General features: G+C 50.0%; 1 protein-coding gene across 1 annotated transcript in view; it reads left to right on the plus strand.

Annotated features, from left to right (window-relative positions):
* Positions 1–4104, plus strand: part of Zc3hc1 (zinc finger C3HC-type containing 1) — a 30429-nt gene extending 26325 nt beyond the window's left edge. The window contains exon 10 of the mRNA XM_040728650.1: positions 3714–4104. Coding sequence (XP_040584584.1) covers positions 3714–3782 — 69 coding nt within the window. The 3' untranslated portion in view covers positions 3783–4104. The remainder of the gene's footprint in view (positions 1–3713) is intronic.
* Positions 4105–24569: the final 20465 nt, after the last annotated feature.

Here is a 24569-nt window from a genome sequence, read left to right on the forward strand (position 1 = left end):
GGAAAACAAGAATGGAAATGGAGGGTAGACATAAAGAAAGCCAGGGGACTGGTATTGTGTTCCTTTCCAGGCTCACTCTGTTCCACATTTGCCTCCTAGCCTGACATAAATGTAACCATTTCTGACCCCTATGCCTTCCATGGACCAAGTAAAACTATACTTGCCTGCCGTGGTTCCCAAATTCATGCAGTCAGGTCACAGGATTTCCACCAGAGGGAGCTATAACTATATCAAAAGCCCACTAAAGTATATCATTAGTGCCCTCAATAATTAACTAGAGGAAGGGTTTCTAAAATCTGTCTTTTTTTTTTAATTTAAAAATATTTAGATCAGGGGCCTAGCAAGATGGCTCACTTAGTAAGGGAGCTTGCTGCTAAGCCTAAAGGCCTAAATTCAATGCTCAGAACCCAATCAGTAGAAGGAGAAAACTGACTCCAGGAAGTTCTCCTCCACGTGGCCTACCTTAGTATGCATGCACATGCACACACTAAATAAATAAATACATAAATGTAATAAAAATGTTTACTGTTTAGGTCAGACACAGCAGCAAACACCAGCAGTGCCAGCACTCAGTAGGCTTAGGAAGAAAGATCACAAGTTGGAGGCCTGCCTGACCTGTATAGGAGACCTATTCTTCAAAATAAATATAAAAGACAAATACTTGACCCACCACTCAAACTGGAGATACTAAATCTGTTTCTGTTCACAAATTCAGGACATAATGTTTTGGATTTTTTTTTAAAGGTGTTTCTCTGTTGGCAGCCATGTTACACACACCTTTAATCCCAGCACACGAGGAGGCAGAGGCAGGAGGATCTCTGTGAGTCTGAGGCCAGTGTAGTCTGTAGAGTGAGTTCTAAGTCAGCTAGGGTGACATAGTGAGGACTTTCTCAAAAATCAGCAGAAAAGTCCCATCTGTCACTGTCATGTTAAAACACTAAGAAGCAGCCTTAGAGTCTGTAGAGTTAATTCATAATTAGCCCTGGGTTTGAACCTTTTTTCCCCCCTGGAACTCGCTCTATAGACCAGGCTGGTCTCTAACTCACAAAGATCCACCTGCCTCTGCCTCCCGAGTGCTGGGGTTAAAGGTGTGCACCACCAGTGCCTGGCGGGCTTGAGCTGTTTAAGTTCCTCCAAGGCAGCTTGTCTTTTAGCTTCACTGCTGTGACTGGATGATAGAGGGCTGAACAGAGCTTATCATATTTTTCCAACTTCGTTTCAGCTTTGTCCATGAAGTAAGTAAATTCCCCTCAGTTCTCTGATACCAGTATGAGCTGCTCTTCTAGAACATGACTTTATTGAAATACCACCATCACCACCACCACCACCACCCCCAAAAAGAATACATTTTTTGGGTGGGGTTTTGTTATGTGTTTGTTTAAGATTTATTTTGAAGGGCTAGGAAATGGCTCAGTGGTTAAGAGCACTGGCTACTCTTCCAGAGGACCTGAGTTCAATTCCCAGCACCCACATGGCAGCTCACAACTGTCTGTAATCCCAGTACCAAGGCATCCAACACCCTCATACAGGCAAACCAATGTACATGAAATAAAAATAAATAAATCATTTAAAAAAAGATTTTGTGCCAGGCAGTGGTGGCGCATGCCTTTAATCCCAGCACTTGGGAGGCAGAGGCAGGAGGATCTCTGGGAGTTCAAAGCCAGCCTGGTCTACAAGAGCGAGTTCCAGGACAGCCTCCAAAGCCACAGAGAAACCCTGTCTTTAAAAAAAAATATATTTTAGCTGTAATTCTAGAACTTGGGAGGTAGAGGCAAGTGGATCTCTGAGTTCAAAACTAGTCTAGTCTGTGGAGAAATTTCCAGACAACTAGAGCTACACAGAGAAATCCTGTCTCCAAAAAAAAAAATGTGTATGAATGTGCACCTTGTGAATCCTGGGAATTACAGATGGTTGTGAGCCACGATGTGGGTGCTGGGAATTGGACTCAGGTCCTCTGCAAGAGCAGCCAGTGCTCCTAACCATCGTGCCTGGTCTCCAGCCCCTTTTATGTTTTGTTTTTTTTGTTTTGGTTTGTTTTTTGGGTTGTTTTTTTTGTTGTTGTTGTTGTTTGGTTTGGTTTGGTTTGGTTTGGTTTGGTTTGGTTTGGTTTTTCGAGACAGGGTTTCTCTGTATTGTTTTGGATCCTGTCCTGGAACTTGCTCTGTAGACCAGGCTGGCCTCAAACTCACAGAGACCCACCTGCCTCTGCCTCCCGAGTGCTGGGCTGTTTTGTTTTAAAGATTTACTTTAGCTGTATTTAGGGCTGCCTCTCCCTCCTCTCCCCCTTCTCTCTTGCCTGTGGGTGTGTGCACATGAATGCTGAAGTTACACATGGCTAAATCACCTGTGTGTGTGTGTGTGTGTGTGTGTGTGTGTGTGTGTGTGTGTGTGCTCCTAACTACTGAGTCATCTCTTCAGCCTCTAAATCACCTGTGTGTGTGTGTGTGTGTGTGTGTGTGTGCTCCTAACTACTGAGTCATCTCTTCAGCCTCTTTGTGTGTGTGTGTGTGCTCCTAACTACTGAGTCATCTCTTCAGCCTCTTTGTGTGTGTGTGTGTGTGTGTGTGTGTGTGTGCTCCTAACTACTGAGTCATCTCTTCAGCCTCTTTGTGTGTGTGTGTGTGTGTGTGTGTGTGCGCTTGCGCGCACGCGCGCGCGCTCCTAACTACTGAGTCATCTCTTCAGCCTCTTTTTGTTTCGTTTTTTTCTAGAAAAAGGTAAGAAAGAGGCCTCCAAAACAATACAGAGAAATCCTGTCTCGTAAAAACCAAAAAAAAAAAAAAAACACGTAAAGAGGAACTAGGCATGTTGGCTGTTGGCACACCCTTTTAATCTCAGTGCTTGGGAGGCAGAGTGGGTGAATCTCTGTGAGTTTGAGATCTGGTCTACAGAGTGAGTTCCAGGACAGCTATGGCTACATAGTGAGACCCTTTTTTGAGGAAATGGGGAAAAAAAGTTAAATAAATAAATTTAAGGATGATAATGAGACTGTGGAAATGGCATATTCCATAAGTTCAGGGGTATCTTGCTAAATACCCTTTGTAGTGTCACTGAGACTCTTGCCAGCTAAAATATCTGTTCTTCTTGTCACCAAGTGTTCTGATTGACGGAGAACTTTTCTCTTTAGTGAGTGCTTTGTCTCCCTGTAGCCACTTCTCAGAAAATCCCAGAACATTGCCTGGCTATCTATGATGAAGAAGCAATGAGAGCCTTTCTATTTTTAGTTCTGTTGACTAAAACATAAAGCTGGGAAAGCCAAGGGCCAGTTTAAACTCTTTGGTGGCGTTCAGTTTTATCATATCTCAAACTTTGATGACACAGTTAACTCCAGCTGGGTGCCATGTAAATCACTGTTCATAGGCAGCAGCTAGGTCCAATTAAACATCCCCGGTAAAAGCCACTGCAGAAAGTGCTGCGCTCAGGGTGGATCAGGAGTGCCATTGTCACAAGCAAAAATGAGGATGATGAAGTCACATAGAGGGACCATATGAACGAGGTTTTGGAAACTCCTAGTGTTAGCAGTGATCTGACACTAGAACATAGCCGTCTTGACTGTGTTTGACTTTAGCTGTGTGTTATGTATGACTTATACTCAGTCTTACATATGCCTTGATCATAGCTAAGGAGAAAATTTCCAAGGCAACCCAACACTATACCTGTCTTTTGTCTCTGTGAAGGAATGTAATTCTGACAAGTTTTTTTTCTATCTACAGAGTCTCTCTGAAAAATCAAGGAAAGTATTCCGAATATTCCGACAGTGGGAGTCTTTATGCTCATCCTGAAAATGCTCCACACAGAACTGATGAGGGTGACTTAAATAAGTCCGAATTCTCTTTTTGGTCAGCTGCTGCTGCTTTTCTTCGTTCTGGTTTCATTGCAAGGGCAAAGGCTTGCCACCTGCATGATGAAGAGGAGCCCCATTGCCAGGCAGGGCTGAGGGCAGCGTAAAACACAGCACGCCCAGTTCTGCCAGGGGACTGTGGAGTTTTGAAACCAGCTGCAAGACCGAGGATCAGAACTCCATCAGAGGCGTTGCCGCAGGCACAGTGTTCTGAGAGTGTAGCCCAGGGATGTGACTGTGTGTTAATAAAGTGTTTGCTAAGACCCTTGCTGCTAGAGAATTATTTTCTCCCTCCCTGCTTTCCCAGGGGGAGCTTTCTTAGAAGTTAACTTTGTTTTGTCATTGGGACCTTATCAAAAAAACCAGTGTAGCTATTGCTTAGTTGCACCCCAAGGAGAAAATTCTTGCAATAATAATATTGCATCCATACTTTGCTTAGTTGATACCTCTAAGAAATATGACTTCTTCACTATAGATTATGCCCAACAAAAATTAATCCCTGAATATCACTAGTGTATATTCAAAATTCATAATTAGGGGGCATGGGGGTGTGAGTTGATGGTTAAACTTGTCTGGAGTGGACAAGGTTCTGGGTATAGTCCCAGCATGCCCTGGCCCCAGATTTCTAATTGTTCCAAACACATTTTTTCACATATGATTTGATTTGTCTATTCTTTGTTTTGTTTTGATTTTTGGTGTTTTGGTTTTGGTTTTTTGAGACAGGGTTCTGTGGCTTTGGAGGCTGTCCTGGAACTACCTCTTGTAGACCAGGCTGTCTCTAACTCACAGAGATCAGAGATTTATCTACTCTTAAAGACTCTAAGACTCTAGGAAACATAAAGTACTAAATAAAGCCAACATAGTGATTCACACTTGTTCTCCAGTTACTTGGAGGCTGAAGCAGGAGGATTATTAGGAGTTTAAGGCTAGCCTGGGCTGCAGTGTGAAATCCTGACTTTTAAAAGAAGGCCAGGAGCCGGGCGGTGGTGGCGCACGCCTTTAATCCCACCCAGCACTCGGGAGGCAGAGGCAGGCGGATCTCTGTGAGTTCGAGGCCAGCCTGGTCTACAAAGTGAGTTCCAGGACAGCATCCAAAGCCACAGAGAAACCCTGTCTCGAAAAACCAAAAAAAAAAAAAAAAGAAGGCCAGGCTGTGATGGCGCACGCCTTGTGGATTAAAGAGTTTCAAGGGGCCAGGCTTTGGTGGTGCACGCCTTTAATCCCAGCACTCGGGAGGCAGAGGCAGGTGGATCTCTGTGAGTTCGAGGCCAGCCTGGTCTACAGAGCGAGTTCCAGGACAGCCTCCAAAGCCACAGAGAAACCCTGTCTTGAAAAACCAAAAAAAAAAAAAAAAAAGAAATCCTGTCTCGTAAAAAAACAAAGCAAACAAAAAAAAGGACCTGAGTTCCTGAGTTAGGATCTCAAGCACCTGCACATAAAAATGTGGGCATTGGTGCTGGGGTGTGGAGGCAAGATCCCAGGGGCTATAGTTGCATAATTGATCTCCAAGTTCAGTGAGAAACCTTGTTTCAGAAAAATAAAATGGAAAACTTATTACCTCTGTGTATATATATATATACATATATATATACACACATACATACATACATACACACAGATGAGTCTTGAGTCTATCATGAGTCAAAGGTGACCTTAAGGGTGACCTTAAGGGTGGAGCCTGACCAATGAGATAACCGGTGGGGAGCAATGACAATCGTTTGCTGTTCTTGAGAGGCCCCTGTGTCCCAGGCCAGCTGCAAGTTTGAATCCTTGTACTGCCTCTCAAGTGTTGGAATGACAGACCTGAACCCCATGCCTCCCTTGTCCTGCATAGCGGCTTCTGTCCTATGGGGAGACTCCTGTGTAAACAGTGTTCTGCATTGCAGGGTGGAGGGTGCTGATGAAGAATCAGATCCTTGGCGTGTGCTCGCAGCTCTGGGAAGCTGTGCTACTGTGGGGAGGGCTGTGGAAGTCAGCCCTCTCCTCCAAACTTTAGGTGGCATCTAAAGACCAGCCTCGGGCTTACAGCCCCTTTACCTCCTGAGCCATCAAACTGGCCCTGGTTTTTTGTTTGTTTGCTTGCCTTTTCTGGGTCTCCACTGTTTGTGTGTATGGGTTTTTTTGCCTGCATGTACATCTAGGTACCACATGCAGGAAGTACCTGTGGAGGCCAGAAGAGGGCGTCTGAGTGCTTGGAACTGTGAGCCTCCCTCCATGTGGTACTAGGAAACACTGAGCCATCATCCCTCCAGGTCCTCTATCCCTGCTTTTTTTTTTTTTTTTTTTTTTTTTTTTGGTTTTTCGAGACAGGGTTTCTCTGTAGCTTTGGAGGCTGTCCTGGAACTCACTTTGTAGACCAGGCTGGCCTCGAACTCACAGTGATCCGCCTGCCTCTGCCTCCCGAGTGCTGGGTGGGATTAAAGGCGTGCGCCACCAACGCCCGGCCTATCCCTGCTTTCTGTTCGTTTGCGTGTTTGTTTGATATTGGGTCTGGACTGGCAGTGGTGGTGCACACCTTTAATTCCAGCATTCTGTGAGTTCAAGGCCAGCCTGGTCTACAGAGCTAATTCCAGGACAGCAAGGACTACACACAGAGAAACCCTGTCTCAAACAAAAAGAAGACAATTATTATTTACTGCCATGGTTTGAATATTTTTTTCCCCATCCAAACATGTGAAGACTAGGAGCCAGTCCATTGATGGATGTTGGGGCCTATAACAGAAACTAATGCCTTCCTTACAGGGGACTGGCGTGGCTACCTCAACAGTACAGAAATTCGTTTGGGAGGCTGGTGGGGTAGCCCAGTAGAAGAGTGCTGGCTTAGCATGCATGAAGTCCTGAGTTTGGTTCTCCGGTGTTAACTAAACAGACGTGATGGTGAATGCCTAGATCCAGCCCTTGAGAGGTGGAGGTTGGAGGATCAGGGTTTCATGGCCATCTTCAGCTTCACAGAGAATTCCACACCATCCTGGGCTACGTGAAGCCCTGTCTCAGAAAACAAAAGCATGGGTTGGAGAGGTAAAAATGCCTGTCAAGTCTGATGTCCTGAGATCAGTCCTCAGGCCCCACATGGCAGAAGCTGTTCTCTGTCCACACGTGCACACACGTGTCCACATGTGTACACAAAGTAAAATCATCTTCAACAGGACTCTTTGGGATCTCTCTTGCTGCCACTCACCGTCAAGTGTTATGTCTCCCACCAGAAGCCAAAGGTGACTCTGCTCTCGAACCTCCAGAACCATGAGGTTAAATACCCAGTCTTGGGTGTTTTGTTACAACAACACAAATCAGACTAGGACATTTATTACCCACAAAAATAGCATGATAAGCGTGGCAGTGATGGCCCACGCCTTCAATCCCATCACTTGGGAGGCAGAGGTGGATCTCTGAGTTCGAGGCCAGCCTGGTCTACAGAGCAAGTTCCAGGACAGCCTCCAAAGCCACAGAGAAACCCTGTCTCGAAAAACCAAAAAAAAAAAAAAAAAAAAAAAGAATTGCAATTTTCCTTTGATGAGTATGTAGTGTCCTTCCCTATCTCTTCTGATTAGTTTTGGTTTGAAGTTTGTTTTCTTAGATATTTACATGGCTACACTAACTCGTGAGGCAGAGGCAGGCAGATCTCCGTGAGTCTGAGGCCAGCATGGTCTATAAAGTGAGTTCCAGGACAGCCAGAGCTACACAGAGAAGCCAGGTCTCAAAAAACCAAAATTATAAATAAATACGAATAGCATTATAAGATTTCCCACTTTATTAATTATATGGGGTAATTTTACGATATGCTGTCTAACTTCTGTTTTCTCCTTGGAGACAGCCTTGGACACCTTCCTCTTCCTCCCAGGCATACAGCTTCTTTGGAAGTCCATGGTCCTAAGGTTTGGGCCGGTGGAGAGCCATGGTTACCCTTTAATTGCTCAGTCCTCCCAGCCTTTTAGTTGTCCTCATGATTTGTCACTAGGACCTCTAGGGTTCTTTGACAGAGGCTGCATTTCTCATGGGAAAACTGAAGCTCAAAGATACCTAATAAGTAGCTCTCAGCCTGGACTACAGAGCAAGTTCCAGGACAGCCTCCAAAGCCACAGAGAAAGCCTGTCTCTAAAAACCAAAAAAAAAAAAAAAAAAAAAAGCTCTGTCGTAGCTAGTGTGGCAGAGGGACACTTCAATCCAGCCCCCACCCCAGCCTTCTGTTCTCCCATTGCAATGCAGCCTGGAATAGCATTCAGGCCTCGTGAGTCTGTAAGTTTCCTTTCCCAAGCCCTAAACTGAGCTCTGCCTCTCTTGGTGCAAAGGAAGATGGTGTGGCAGCCGTTCATAAAATGCGATTTTCCTAGCTCTTTTTAGATCTCAGCCTGTTTTAATAGACTCCTCAAGTAAGGCATTTTGGGGGGGGGCTTCCACATTTGCTCCTGCACCGACACACAGTCACAACCACTTCCAAAGCAACTCTCTCGAATCTTTTCCACCCAGTTCCATCTCTGCAACAAAAGCAGCTGCGTGTGCAGCTTGACCAGCACCAAGCGCTCAGACACTTCCTCCTCCTCAAGTTTTCCTGTCTATTTTTATTCTGTTCCTATTCTGGATTTTCTTTGGCTTTATATAGCTGTCATCTGGGCCAGCTGACCCATGCCCTCAGAAGAGAATGCCACCCTTGAGTCCTTCATCGAGACCGCCCTTTCCATCTTTAGCCCATGTTCCCTTTTTGGTGCCTCCCTGGCTAAATTGATCCATGTAGCCTAAAGCCAACAGAGGAACAGGAGAACATGCCCAGGCCTCTGGGGAGGGCAGTTAGGTCGTAGAATCTGGTCACTTACCTGAAGGGTCAGAGCATTCTAATACCTTTAATGCCTTTCTTGTACACACTGCCACGTGCTGTCTGTCTGTCCAGTGCATCCGTGGACAAACAGAGGAAAGTGGACTGTTCCCTGTGGAGGGTCAGCACTCGGGAGGCAGAGGCAGGCGGATCTCTGTGAGTTCGAGGCCGGCCTGGTCTACAAGAGCTAGTTCCAGGACAGCCTCCAAAACAATACAGAGAAACCCTGTCTCCAAAAATAAAAGAAGAAGAAATAGGACCCCCAAATGGAATGCCTTGAAAGCACTCAAGATACATCTCCAAGGAAGACCTTCACCCCCCTCAGAGAGAAGCAGGCACCAGAGACAAAATGTCCTTTTCGTGGCCTGTGTCCACTCTCTGGCGGGTCCTGTTAGCCCAGAGAGCGCCGACAGAAAGGAAGGGAACAACGGGAGTTCCAGGGCAGCCAAGGCTACACAGAGAAACCCTGTCTCACCCCCTCCAGAAAGTTAAAAAGTAAAATAGGCAAATAAAATTTAAGAGATCGCCACTTGAGTTCTGCCACCTTCGCCCCTCCAGCCTACGTGCCTGTCCCTCCTTTGAAAAGCCCGGTTGCGTCGTTGCTCGGCAATCCTCTTTGCTGTGTGTAAGCTGTCCCTTTTCTAATGCTCTAATGTGAAGCTAGACGGAGATACGTCCTCTGTGGGTCCAGGTATCTTAGACATCAAGAAAATGTGATTTATGAGACATTAAATGGATAGAAAAATTCCCCTTCTTGAGGGCCATGGCGTCTGCCTCGTTCCCAAGAAGTTAGGTAAGCAACCTAGAGCAGACTCAGGGTCAGGTTTGACGCCTTGGTGCCAAGCAGTAACGCGAACAGTACCCGGTCCTGCCACTAGGTGGCACCAATGCTTCACATTGGGCTCCCCACGCTTGACTTGCAAACAAAGCTCCCCGCCTTCCACCAGTCAGTGGCCGATAGATCCTAAGCACACTCCCTTTTCCAAACGTCCACCCTCGTATCGTTCTTTTGTTTTCGTCTGGAGACAGGGTCTCACTGTGTAATCTTGACTGGTCTGGATCAGTCCTTCTCAACTGTGACCCTTTAATACAGTTCCTCACGGTGTGGTGACCCCCAACCACACAATTATGTCGTTGCTACTACACAACTCTGACTTTGCTTCTGCTATGAATCCCAGTGTAAACATCTGTGTCTTCTGATGGTCTTATGAAAGGGCCGTCCAGCACCCAAAGGGGCTTCCACCACAGGTTGAGAACTGCGGCTCGGGGTAGGCTAGGCCGTCTTCAGGCTTACAGAGATCCGCCGCCCGGTGCTGGTGCTGAGGCAGGCACCGCCGTGCCAGCCCCTGGGCACCGCCGTGCCAGCCCCTGGGCACCATGCTGGCTTTGTCTTTCCTAGGTCAGTGTGTACTGCTGGACGCTGACAGCAAAGCGGGGAACACTGGGAGGGGTGGTCAGAGGGAAGGAAAGAGAATGAATTTGATGGGGAGCCAGAGAAGTGGATGACCTTGACTTCAGTGCAGGGCTGACCCTTACATCCGGCGCTAGGGACATGAAGGGACAGAGAGAAACCAGTCTGACTGGGCACCCCGGCGAGGAAGAAAACTCAAGAGGAAGTAAGCCATTGGCAGCCACTTTGGTGCACATGACAGTCCTCCCAAGGTGTCACCAACACTTGGGCTGAGTCACCCCAAGGCCAACCCGCAGAGTTAAGCCAGTGACAAACCTGAAGGACATGTCCACAGGGCACAGGCCTGGGCAGTGTGTCATCATCTCCATACGCAGCTCAGGCCTGGCAGGTGACCCTTTGCTTGGGAGAATGTCAACACGTGTGACTAACGCTCATTAGCACTGATTCATGCCCGCCCTGAGCACAAAGACGTCTTTAAAGCCTCTGGACGGAGTGGGGAAACTGAGGAACGGAGTGGGGAAGCAGCTTGCCCCATCAGTCGGCGCGCCAGCTTGTCAGGTGCCTACGAAACTGCCTTGCCAGCCAGAGGTGCCTTCCCGGTACCTGCAGAGCTGGAGAACTAGAGTTGCAGAGACTATGGCCTGGTTCCCTTGCATCCCACACTGAGGAAGCTCAAGGCCAGAGTGTGGAGTGACAGCCAAGGTCACACAGAGGTCACAACCGGGCCAGCCTGGAGTCACCCTAGACCTGGCCATCGGGACTCCGATGCTGGACGTGTTTGTCGTGAGTCTGCGCTTCTGGACCGGCTCCTCTGAGCGTCTGTGTCTTTATATGGAAAAGGACTTCAGGAGTCAGTGGCTGTGTGACTGGAGAATTACAGGAAGGAGCTGAGGTAGATCACGGTTGCTAAGCAACCCTTAGCTGCACACCTGGCCACCCGGTCGGCTGAGGTCAGTCACCTCTCCCGTCGAATGTCTCCAGTCTGTCTAGGCTTTAGGTTCTGCTGAGGAGAGGAATGGGCGTTGGGTTCAGGAAAAACATCCCAGAGTTTCCTCCTTGTTCACCCCTGCTCTGGGGAGAGCTTCTGTAGCCCAGCAGCCTCTCCGCCGTCAGCACAGGGGCATGCCCGGCTTTGGAAGCATCGGGAAGCACGTTGGACAACAAAACACAAACTGAGATAACCACATTCTTGCCAGCCTCCTCCAGCCCTGGCTCGGGGCCCAGCAAGGCCACCCTTAGGAGACTGGCATGAGGAGGTGGCAGCAACAAGAACCTAATTATAGGCTCATCCCGCTGAGCTGCGCACACTGCTGGTTTGACCCCGCACAGCACAGCTTACCTGAGTCATCTACCCTGAGGCCGCCTGAGTCTGGAGCTGGACCGGCAGGCCACGGGGAGTCAGGAGCACCTCAGCCTGGCCGGCAGGCAGCACTTCCTGCCTGTTCCCCTCAGATTAGCACTGCTTCCAACTGAGCGGCCTGGTGGGCCTGGTGGGCCTGGTGAGAGGCGGGGAGGCCCAGGCCCACAGTGAGGCGAACAGAGAACTGAGGCCAGGAGCCTCTGGGAAACCACTTCTCAGAGCAAACTGAAAGGCAGAGAATGAACAAGGCAATGCCTCGTCCCTCTGCCACGCCCCCACAACCCCCTTCCACTCCCTGAACCTCCCTGGTCCTCCAGGGACCCAGGCCAAAAACCCTGTGTGGTCAGCTGTGACCTGGGCTCAGTTCCCATAAGCTACGCCCAGGGGTTTTCCAAAGTAAAATGAGGACAAATATTGGTGCTGTGTTCAAAAATCAGTCTTAAGATCACAACAGGTGGGGCTGGAGAGAAGGATCTGCTCTTCCAGAGGTCCCAGGTTCAATTCCCAGCACCCATATGGCAGCCTACAACCATCTGTATCTCCAAGATGTGACATCCTCCTCACACATGCAGGCAAAATACCGATGCAAGTAAAATAAAATAAATTTTAAAAAAAGATCACAACAGGTTTAGGAAATACTTTTTCAAAAGGCATTAAAAATGAGAATGAATAACGACGACAAAGAGAGCTCAGCTCCTCCTGAGGCAGCCTATGAGGGAGCGAGGCTGTGAGGAGGAGAAAAGACCAGGTGCCCTCTATGAGTCTGGGAAGAGAATGCTGGCACCTGAGGGGATTTCCACGACAGGACTCAGCCACACACTGCTGCCAAGGGGAACCTCGGAAAGCCAAAACGGGAAGCTGTGACCCCAGACTTCAGAGGCAGTGGCAGGGAGATCAGGAGTTTAAGGTCAGCTTTGGCTAAGTGGACAGCTTAAGGCCAGCCTGAGCTACATGAGATCCTGCTCGAAAAATAGTAAGCCAAGCCAGGTGTTGGTGGCACACGCCTTTAATCCCAGCACTCGGGAGGCAGAGGCAGGTGGATCTCTGTGAGTTCGAAACCAGGCTGTTCTATAGAGTCAGTTCCAGGACAGGCTACAAAGCAATACAGAGAAACCCTGTCTCGAAAAACCAAAAAAAAAAAAAAAAAAAAGCAAAACCAACAATAACAATAATAATTAGCCAAAGCAGGTTGGGTAGGACAAGAAACACAGAAGACAATGTGATTTTTAATTTAAAAAAAAAAACACTTTTTTGTTTTGGAGCCTGTCCTGGAACTCACAGAGATCCGCCTGCCTCTGCCTCCTGAGTGCTGGGTTTAAAGGTGTGTACCACCACTGCCCAGCCAAAAAAAAAAGTATGTCTCATTATCATATGTGATTGGAGGGGTCTCATGGTACATGTGTGGACATCAGAGGACAACTTTGGGTTTTTTTGTTTTTGTTTTTTGCAGGGTCTCACTATGTAACCCTGACTGACCTGCAACTTGCTGTGTAGACCAGACTAGACTCAAACAGAGATTCTGCCTGCTGCACCTTCTGACTGCTGGGGTTAAAGGCCTCTCTGCCTTGTGTTTTCATTTCTGAGACAGGTTCTCTTGTAGCCAAGGTTAGCTTTAAACTCTTTTTTTTTTTTTTTTTTTGGTTTTTCGAGACAGGGTTTCTCTGTATTGTTTGGGAGGCTGTCCTGGAACTCGCTCTGTAGACCAGGCTGGCCTCTGCCTCCCGAGTGCTGGGATTAAAGGCGTGCGCCACCACCGCCTGTCTAGCTTTAAACTCTTGATCCTCCTGCCTGTACCTTGCAAGTGCTGGGACTACAGGTGTGGACCGTCTCACGCTTGTCGGAAGCAGTGTTCTAAGAGAGCCATCCTATAGGCCTAGGAATGAAGCTCTCTGCTCCCCCAGGAGAGTGGAGGGGCTTCAAGAGCCAGCGCTGAGGTGAATACTGCCCTCCCCGGTGTCCCTCTCTCCCTGAAGCTCCGGCATCATTCGAGGGGGTGGTGACACCCTCTGCCATCCAAGCCTCAGTACTCCTGTTGCCACCCGAGGACCCTCATGCTTTTGACTTTGTCTTGAAGTGAGCCTGATTACAGACTGTTGGGGGTGGGGGGAAGGCAGGAGGGCGGAGGGAGACCTAGTTCTGGCCTTGCTGACTAAAAAGATGACCTCAGACTCATAATGACTGGCTTTCTGGCTGAGCTGCCAGCCTGGGGCGCCTCCCCACCCTGGCCTTTAAGATGGCTTCACACAGGATGTTGCCTTGGTAGGCAGAGAGCAGTTAGGCCTCAGTAGCAGGTGTCTGTCAGGGGAGGCGCCAGCCTCGGCAGCACTCATTCAACCGGGCACTGGGTGGAACTCCCCAGGACAGAGCTTGCAGCCTGCCACTCAAGAAGACTTTTGTCACTATAAAATCTAGCGTAAAAGTCAGGGCGCCAAGTCCAAGCATGACTGCGTACATGAAGACAACGAGAGAGGTTAAACTTGGGACTGGCAGGGTGTGGTGGTCCACACTTGTAATTCCAGCATCCGGGGGCAACATGATCAAAAGTTCTGTGCAAGCTTGGAGACCTGAGTTCAATCCCGGAAACACAATAAGGGATGCAGAACACCCTCCTGAGTCTAGTTCCTTCTGATGTTTCTGTAATAAGCCATTCTGACTGAAGTGACTTGGGTTTGGGGATTATTTCATTTTACAACTCCATCCCTGAGGGAGTCAGGCAGGAGCTTGAGGCAGGAGCTGAAGCCGACTGTGGAGCAACACTGCTGACTGACTCGTTCTCCCTGGCTTGCTCAGATGCTTTTATTACACAAACTAAGCCCACAGGCCCGCACCATTCACAGTGGGCTGGGCCCTCCCCCATGAGTTACCAATCAAGAAAACACTTCCACAGATGTGCCCACAGGCAACTCTGAGGGACTCCTCAGTTGAGAGCTCTTCTTCCCAGGTGTGTCAAATCGACAAGCAAGATTAGTCACCACATCGTCAAAACAAAATCAAAAGCTAGATGAAAGACTAGGAGAGCAGAAGACAAGTGGCATGGAAAACAGAGACCCAGGAAGAAAGCGCCCACAAAGTAAGCGGTGGTGGCGCATGCCTTTAATCCCAGCACTCAGGAGGCAGAGGCAGGAGGATCTCTGTGAGTTCAAGTCCAACCTGGTCTACAGAGTGAGTTGTAGAACAGCCAGGACTGTACAGAGGAACCATGTCTGAGAGAGAGAGAGAGAGAGAGAGACAGAGACAGAGACAGAGACAGAGACAGAGACAGAGAGAGACAGACAGACAGAGAGAGAGAGAGCGCCCATCTGTGGACCACTGAGCCGGCAGCAACCAGAAGAAACTGCAGTCTGTCACACATGCCAGAACTGTCCTTAACTCTGCCGAGTCATCAGTTCTAGGCCTGAAAGAAAAGCCAGGCAGCAGAGCTCTGAGAGGTCAAGGGTCATCATGTTCAAGCAGTCACCTCTTCCCATGCTCTATCTGTCTTACTTATTTCCTGTGCCCTGGTGTGACTGTGATCTGAAGAAACTCTGGGGGCTGGAGAGGTGGCTCAGTGGTTAAAGAACACTGATTGTTCTTCCAGAGGACCCAGGTTCAAATCCCAGCACCCACATGGCAGCTCACAACTGTCTGTGATTCCAAGACCTGACATCCTCATACAGACATACATGCAGGGAACACACCAATGCACATAAAATTGAAAGACCCCGGCCCAGCACCGGTGGCTGAGGCCTATGGAAAATTCCTTTCCCCCACAGATCAGCCGAATAGTCATTTTTTTGATCAGAAGGAAGCTCAGCTCAAGGACTTTACAGCTGCATAGTTACTACTATCTCTGTCCAGATAGGGGCCCAGGTGTCTATGGTCTGCACAGCCAGCCCAGAAAGATTGGGCAGGCACAGAAACCTTTGTTCTTCAGATAGGGCCAAGGCCGAGAATTGGTTATGAGAGAAACCTTAATTGCCTCTCTGTCCAGATGAGAGAAACCTTAATTGCCTCTCTGTCCAGATGAGAGAAACCTTAATTGCCTCTCTGTCCAGATGAGAGAAACCTTAATTGCCTCTCTGTCCAGATGAGAGAAACCTCGTTCTGAGCCCCCGCCTCATTTAAATTACCCAATCAGGGTCCTGTAACTAGGCTTCTCGCTTCTGTACTGCGCTTTTTGCTATAAAAGAACCCCTGAGTCCCCAGCTCGGGGCTCTCAGTTTCCGAGACTGAGACGCCCCGGGTACCCGTGTATTATCAATTATCAATAAAGCCTCTTGCTGTTTGCATCCAAGCTCGTGGTTTCGCTGCCCCTTGGGTTTGGGTCTCCCTCCCGTGAAAGTCCCCCGCCTGGGGTCTTTCATTTGGTGCATTGGCCGGGAATTGAGACCCTGCCCAGGGACCACCGACCCACTTCTGGGAGGTAAGAATTGTCCGGACTAAATTTCTGTTGTTTCTGTTGTCTGCTGTCTGTCTGTCTATGACTGTTGTTTTATTGCGCCTGCGTCTGTAATATACAGCTGTATACATCTGTATCTGGTGGCACCGACCGCAGCTCTAGGACACGATCTGCCTCGTCTGTTTGGGGCCCCGTCTGTTTGGGGCAGGTGTCCATCTGCCCCGTCTGGAGTTCTTAGGAACTCGTCTGTTTGGGGCCCCGTCTGTTTGGGGCAGGTGTCCATCTGCCCCGTCTGGAGTTCTTAGGAACTCGTCTGTTTGGGGCCCCGTCTGTTTGGGGCAGGTGTCCATCTGCCCCGTCTGGAGTTCTTAGGAACTCGTCTGTTTGGGGCCCCGTCTGTTTGGGGCAGGTGTCCATCTGCCCCGTCTGGAGTTCTTAGGAACTCGTCTGTTTGGGGCCCCGTCTGTTTGGGGCAGGTGTCCATCTGCCCCGTCTGGAGTTCTTAGGAACTCGTCTGTTTGGGGCCCCGTCTGTTTGGGGCAGGTGTCCATCTGCCCCGTCTGGAGTTCTTAGGAACTCGTCTGTTTGGGGCCCCGTCTGTTTGGGGCAGGTGTCCATCTGCCCCGTCTGGAGTTCTTAGGAACTCGTCTGTTTGGGGCAGGTCTGTGTCTGGAGCTGGAGTTCTTAGGAACTCGTCTGTTTGGGGTAGATGCCTAGGAGTCTGCCCCGTCTGTTTGGAGCACCTCCACTGACAGAGGGATTTTCTATCCTGGTAGGGGACGAGGGCGGGAGGCCCCCGACCCCGAGCCCAACTGAAGTTTTGCTTTCGACTTTACGCCGAAGCCGCGCAGCGAAAATCTGTTCGTTTTTGTTTCTTGTTTGTTTGTTTGTCTTAGTCATCACTCTCGAGAAGATGGGCCAGAAAGTTACCACTCCGCTCAGTTTGACCATTTCACATTGGCCACAGGTTCAGGAGTATGCTCGTAACCGGACTGTCGATGTGCGCAAGAAGGAATGGATCACCTTTTGCTCTTCCAAGTGGCCAGCTTTAAATGCTGGCTGGCCCCGGGATGGCACCTTTAACTCTCAAATTATCTTCCAGGTGAAAGAGAAAGTGATGGATCCTGGGCCCCACGGCCGTCCGGACCAAGTGCCCTACATAGTCACCTGGGAAGCATTAGTTCGTAACCCTCCTACCTGGGTGCGCCCCTTTGTGCACCCCGGAGGGTCCCCCTCTCCCTCTTCCCTGACCCCCGCCAATTCCAAATCATCCGCACCCCCCCTTCCGCGCCCTTTGACCCCCTCCCCGTATCCTCAGTCCTCCCATTCTGGCCTGTACCCCACCGTAACTAAGCAGAAAGAGAAAAAAGGAGACCCCAGAGTCCTCCCTCCAGACGACGGTCTCCTGTTGGATTTACTGACAGAGGAACCTCCACCGTACCAGGCTCCTCCGGCAGGTCAACCGGCAGCAGCTGAGGCCCCGGCAGCAGCTGAGGCCCCGGCAGCAGCTGAGGCCCAACCGGCACCTCCCACTGACCCGGAGCCCTCACCTATGGCCTCCAGACTGCGAGGCCGCAGGGAGCAGCCTACTCCGGATTCCACTGCCCTGCCCCTTCGGACGGGCCATGATGGCCAATTACAGTACTGGCCGTTTTCTGCCTCTGATCTTTATAACTGGAGAAATAATAACCCCTCCTTTTCAGCAGATCCTGTGAGACTGACTGATTTATTGGAGTCGGTTCTTACTACCCACCAGCCCACCTGGGATGATTGCCAACAGCTTTTACAGGTCCTCCTCACTTCGGAGGAAAAACAGAGGGTCCTTCTTGAAGCCCGGAAGAATGTTCCCGGGGCAAATGGACAACCTACGCAGCTTCCAAATGAAATTGATGCTGCTTTCCCCCTCGACCGCCCAGACTGGGATTTCACCACTGAGGCAGGTAGGACCCACCTGCGTCTTTATCGCCAGCTGCTTGTAGCAGGTCTCCGAGGGGCCGGTAAAAGGCCCACCAATTTGGCCCAGGTAAGACAGATAGTTCAGAAGGCAGAGGAGTCACCAGCCGCATTTTTAGAGAGACTTAAGGAGGCTTACAGAATGTATACTCCATATGACCCTGAGGACCCCGGGCAAGCTACTAGCCTGACCATGTCCTTCATTTGGCAGTCGGCCGCTGACATTAGAAACAAATTGCAGCGGCTAGAGAATTTACAGGGGTATACACTACCAGATGTATTAAAAGAGGCGGAGCGCATCTTTAATAAGAGAGAAACACAGGAAGAAAGGGAAGAGAGATGGAGAAAAGAGGACCAAGAAAGGGCAGAACGTCAGAGACAGGAAATGGAAGAAAGGGAGATAGAGAGGGACGAGAAACGTAATAGAGAGATGACTAAACTGTTGGCCACAGTAGTTGCAGAGCAGAGACAGGATAGGCAGAGAGAGGGACAAAGAGGGCCTCGCCTGGAAAGAGAACCAGTGTGCATACTGCAAGGAGAGAGGACACTGGGCAAGAGAATGTCCCAAGAAACAAAGAAGGACATTCCAAAGGCCCAAACCCCGCTCTCAGACCTCCGACCTGCTGAGCCTCGAAGATTAGGGAGGTCAGGGCCAGGAGCCCCCCCCTGAGCCCCGGATAACCATACCAGTAGGGGGGCGCCCGGTCACCTTCCTGGTAGACACGGGGGCTCAACACTCTGTTCTAAATCGGTCACCCGGCCCCCTGAGCCGACGAACTGCCTGGGTACAAGGAGCTACCGGTGGGAAGCAATATCGATGGACCACGGACCGCCAGCTCCACCTAGCGACCGGTAAGGTGATGCACTCCTTTTTACATGTTCCTGACTGCCCATACCCCCTCCTGGGTCGAGACCTCCTAACGAAGTTAAAGGCTCAAGTACATTTCGAGAAAGCCAACATAAGAGTCACGGGGCCAGAAGGGGCCCCACTCACGGTACTGACTATAGCCTTAGAAGAGGAATATAGAATACATGAGCCCAAGGATGACTCTTTTAAGGTCGAGGACCGCTGGTTGACTGACTTTCCCCAGTCCTGGGCAGAGACTGGAGGAATGGGACTAGCCCTCCAGCAGGCTCCCATCATAGTCCATTTAAAGGCATCTGCTCTCCCGGCCTCAATTAAACAATATCCCATGTCCCGGGAGGCCCGCGATGGAATCAAACCTCACATTAAGAGGCTACTGGAGCAGGGCATTCTAACCCCCTGCCGGTCCCCCTGGAACACTCCCTTGTTGCCAGTCAAGAAGCCCGGAACCAATGACTATAGGCCGGTCCAGGACCTCCGGGAAGTCAATAAGCGGGTTGAGGACATACACCCCACGGTCCCCAATCCCTATAACCTCCTGAGTGGACTGCCACCTGACTATATTTGGTACTCAGTCCTGGATTTAAAGGATGCCTTCTTCTGCTTGCGGTTACACAAAGACAGTCAGCCACTGTTTGCCTTTGAATGGCAGGATGCAGACCTGGGAATCTCGGGACAACTTACATGGACTAGGTTGCCCCAAGGGTTCAAAAATAGCCCCACCCTCTTTGATGAGGCCTTGCATCAGGATTTGGCCGGATTTAGAGTCCACAACCCTGAGATCATCCTCTTACAATATGTGGATGACATCCTGATAGCCACCAAAACAGAGGAGGAATGCCTGAGGGGGACAGAAGCTATCTTAAAGACTTTAGGAGACTTGGGGTATAGGGCCTTTGCCAAAAAGGCCCAAATCTGTCGGACCCAGGTCACCTACCTGGGGTACAAAATCCAGGATGGAAAACGTTGGCTAACAGAAGCCCGCAAACAGGCCATACTCGACATCCCTCCTCCCAAGACCCCCCGAAAATTGCGGGAATTCTTGGGAACAGCAGGTTTCTGTAGACTGTGGATCCCCGGGTTTGCGGAAATGGCAGCACCCCTGTACCCCCTCACCAAGACGGGGGCTACCTTTGACTGGGGGGAGAGCCAGGAACAAGCCTTCATGAACATCAAGAAGGCTCTGCTCTGCTCCCCAGCCCTGGGGTTACCGGATCTGACTAAACCCTTTGACTTATTCGTGGCTGAGCAAGAGGGTTATGCGAAGGGGGTCCTAACTCAAAAACTTGGGCCCTGGAGACGACCGGTTGCCTACCTATCTAAGAGATTAGACCCCGTAGCGTCAGGATGGCCCCCATGTCTCCGCATGATCGCCGCCACCACAGTTCTCATAAAGGACTCTCACAAATTGACTTTGGGGCAGCCTTTGACCATCTATGCCCCCCATGCTATGGAGGCGGTCATCAGACAGCCACCGGGCCGCTGGCTCACCAATGCCAGGATGACTCATTACCAGACTCTGTTGCTGGACAAGGATAGAATTCACTTCGGGGCTCCGGTGACCCTGAACCCCGCCTCGCTACTTCCCCTCCCCGGGGAAGCAGAGACTCATGACTGCTTGCAGGTCCTGGCTGAGGTCCATGGGACGAGAGCTGACCTCACGGATCAACCCCTTCCCAACCCTGACCTTGTCTGGTTCACGGACGGAAGCAGCTTTGTACATCAAGGGGAGCGGAAAGCCGGTGCTGCAGTGACAACTGAGTCAGAAACAATTTGGGCCGAGGCCCTGCCGCCAGGAACATCGGCTCAACGAGCAGAACTGATTGCCTTGACACAGGCCCTGAGACTGGCAGAAGGTAAGAAACTCACTGTCTACACAGACAGCCGCTATGCTTTTGCCACCGCTCACATCCATGGTGAAATTTATAGGCGAAGGGGGCTATTGACCTCAGAGGGCAGAGACATTAAAAACAAAAAGGAAATCCTGGCCCTCTTAGAGGCTCTGCACCTCCCAACCGCCCTCAGTATCATACATTGCCCAGGGCATCAGAAAGGCGACAGCCCCGTTGCCCGGGGAAACCGGAGGGCAGACCTGGCCGCCCGGGAGGCTGCCTTGACCTTGGAAAGCAGCAGTCACCTCCTCCAGGCGGCTGTAGTCCCTGCAACTAATGAGGCTTCCGAGAAGACCTCCCCGTCATGGGACTATGAAATAAAAGACATCAAAGCCATGAAAAGACTGGGGGCGACCCGAGTACATGATGGTCTCTGGACCTATCAAGGAAAGACTGTCCTTCCCCGCCTAATGACTAGATATCTGGTTAACAGCCTACACAAACTCACTCATTTGAGCTCCAGGAAAATGAGAGAACTATTAGCCCGGGAAGAAAATACTCGCTACCTGTTGGGAATAGAAGAAATACTAAAACAAGTGACTGAGCAATGTGATGCCTGCGCCCGCGTCAATATGACCAGGCTAAAGCTACCCATGGGGACTCGAGCTCGTGGGCACCGGCCTGGGGTGCATTGGGAAATAGATTTCACAGAAATCAAACCAGGAAAATATGGATACAAGTACCTCCTGGTTTTTGTTGACACCTTCTCGGGATGGACTGAAGCCTACCCCACCAAGCACGAGACGGCGAAGGTGGTCACCAAGAAACTTCTTGAAGAAATCTTCCCCCGTTACGGAATGCCACAGGTATTGGGGACAGACAACGGGCCTGCCTTTGTTTCTCAGGTAAGTCAGTCTGTGGCCACCTTGTTGGGGATTGATTGGAAATTACATTGTGCTTACCAACCCCAAAGCTCAGGACAGGTAGAGCAAATGAATAGAACCATTAAGGAGACTATAACTAAATTATCGCTGGCAGCTGGCACTAAAGACTGGGTCCTCTTGCTCCCCCTTGCCCTCTATCATGCCCGGAATACACCGGGCCCCCATGGCCTCACCCCTTTTGAAATTCTGTATGGAACCACCGTTCCCTTTGTTCAGTTCTTTGACCAAGATATTTCTGACTATGCCAATTCCTCCTCTCTTCAAGCTCACCTGCAGGCACTTCAGCTAGTTCAGCAGGAAGTCTGGAAGCCTCTGGCCCAAGCCTACCGAGACCAGAGGAAACACCCTATCGTCCCTCACTCCTACCACGTGGGAGACAGCGTTTGGGTCCGGCGCCACCATGCTAAGAACCTTGAACCCCGCTGGAAGGGACCATACACAGTCCTGTTGACCACCCCTACTGCTCTCAAGGTGGACGGGATTGCTGCTTGGATACACGCCTCGCACGTAAAAGCTGCCTTCCCTGAGGATCCGGACTCAGGATGGAAAGCTCAACGCACTCAAAATCCTTTAAAAATAAAACTTACCCGCTCCCCTCCCTCCTGCTAATAGCCCTCCTCATAAAATCAGACACTGGTGTGGCCTCCAGTCCCCATACCGTTTATAAATTAACCTGGGAGGTTCTCTCCCAGATGGGGGAGGTCATTTATGCTGTCACGGAACCACATGCACTTGGGACATGGTGGCCTACTCTATGGCCTGAATTTTGTGATTTAGTAGCAGGGTTGAACACTTGGGACATTCCCCATTGCCACCCAAAGGCATGCATCAGTGGTTCCCACCTTTACAGACGTCGACGTACATTCATATTCGTGGACCCCAGAGAAACCACCCCCGGGTGTGTTAGTCGCAGAGCCAGAGAGCAGCTAAATTCACTGGACTTCTATGTCTGCCCCCGAGATGGACGTACCTGGCAACAGGCCCGGAAATGTGGGGGATATAATTCCTTTTTCTGTGCAGCTTGGGGGTGCGAGACTACAGGGGACGCATATTGGAGGCCATCCTCATCCTGGGATAAAATACAAGTGCGTAGAGGCTGGGACAAAGGACAATCTGGAATGATAGGTATGCCCCTTGCCATTTCTTTCACTGCACAGGGAAAGCAAGCCCCGGACTGGCAGACTGGGTATACCTGGGGTTTGCGTTGGTATCTATACGGACCAGATAGGGGAGTAATCTTTACAATCAGATGTAAGGTGGCTCCCGTCAATCCACAGGCCATAGGCCCTAACCAGGTCCTTACTGATCAAAAGCAGCCTAGCTTACTCATGCCCAAGGCTGATACCAGGCCTCTGAACCTGCCTAAAACCACAGCCGCTCCTGCGCCTACAGAAAGCACTCCCAAACCCCCCTCCTTGGGCCCCCCCTTGAAGGCACGGGAGATAGAATATTAGCCCTAATCAAAGGGACATATGCCACTCTGAATTTAACTCGCCCAGATAAGACTAAGGAATGCTGGCTTTGTCTGACTCCGCAACCTCCCTATTATGAAGGCTTAGCGGTTATGGGCGAATATACAAATCAGGCCACAGCCGAGGCTCTTTGTGGGACAGCTACGCAACATAAATTGACCATCTCAGAAGTATCTGGAAAGGGGCTATGTATAGGTAACGTCCCCACCACGCATCAAGGACTATGCAATGCCACTGAGCCTTTGCCCCAAAGTGGCCGCTACTTGATAGCCCCCAATGGGACATATTGGGCATGCAACACTGGATTAACCCCTTGTGTCTCCACCACGGTACTAGGTGCCACCGTTGACTATTGTGTTCTGATTGAATTATGGCCTAAGGTAATTTACCACCCCTCTGACTATGACATGATAAGTACTGGCCGCATTAAGAGGGAACCTATCTCCATCACTACTGCCATCCTACTAGGAGGACTAACCATGGGAGGCATAGCAGCAGGAATAGGAACCGGTACTGCCGCACTGCAGGAAACTAAACAGTTCCAACTCCTACAACAAGTAATGCGTGCAGATATTCGGTCTTTAGAGGAGTCTGTCGCTGCCCTGGAGAAGTCTCTGTCCTCCCTGGCAGAAGTAGCCCTCCAAAACAGAAGGGGACTAGACCTCTTATTTTTACAGCAAGGGGGAATTTGTGCGGCCCTTAAAGAAGAATGCTGCTTTTACGCAGACCATACCGGAGTGGTAAGAGATAACCTGGCTAAAATAAAAGAAAGACGCCAAAAGTACCACCAATTAATTGAGTCCCAACAGGGATGGTTTCAGAATTGGTATAACAGGTCCCCTTGGTATTCGACTCTCATATCCACTATTATGGGACCCCTGATCATTATATTTCTGATTCTGATGATTGGGCCATGCATCTTAAACAGATTGATCCAGTTCATAAAGGAAAGGTTATCAATTGTACAATCACTGGTTTTGACTCAACAATACCAGCAGCTAAAGCAAAGGGATTTCGAGATGGCAGAAACCTCTGAATGAAAGATTTCATTCAGTTACAAGAGCAATGGGGGAATGAAAGACCCCGGCCCAGCACCGGTGGCTGAGGCCTATGGAAAATTCCTTTCCCCCACAGCTCAGCCGAATAGTCATTTTTTTGATCAGAAGGAAGCTCAGCTCAAGGACTTTACAGCTGCATAGTTACTACTATCTCTGTCCAGATAGGGGCCCAGGTGTCTATGGTCTGCACAGCCAGCCCAGAAAGATTGGGCAGGCACAGAAACCTTTGTTCTTCAGATAGGGCCAAGGCCGAGAATTGAGTTCTGAGAGAAACCTTAATTGCCTCTCTGTCCAGATGAGAGAAACCTTAATTGCCTCTCTGTCCAGATGAGAGAAACCTTAATTGCCTCTCTGTCCAGATGAGAGAAACCTTAATTGCCTCTCTGTCCAGATGAGAGAAACCTCGTTCTGAGCCCCCGCCTCATTTAAATTACCCAATCAGGGTCCTGTAACTAGGCTTCTCGCTTCTGTACTGCGCTTTTTGCTATAAAAGAACCCCTGAGTCCCCAGCTCGGGGCTCTCAGTTCCCGAGACTGAGACGCCCCGGGTACCCGTGTATTATCAATAAAGCCTCTTGCTGTTTGCATCCAAGCTCGTGGTCTCGGTGTTCCTTGGGTTCGGGTCTCCCTCCCGTGAAAGTCCCCCGCC

Source organism: Mesocricetus auratus, unplaced genomic scaffold (assembly GCF_017639785.1).
Source record: "Mesocricetus auratus isolate SY011 unplaced genomic scaffold, BCM_Maur_2.0 Super-Scaffold_100019, whole genome shotgun sequence".
Classification (NCBI taxonomy): domain Eukaryota; kingdom Metazoa; phylum Chordata; class Mammalia; order Rodentia; family Cricetidae; genus Mesocricetus; species Mesocricetus auratus.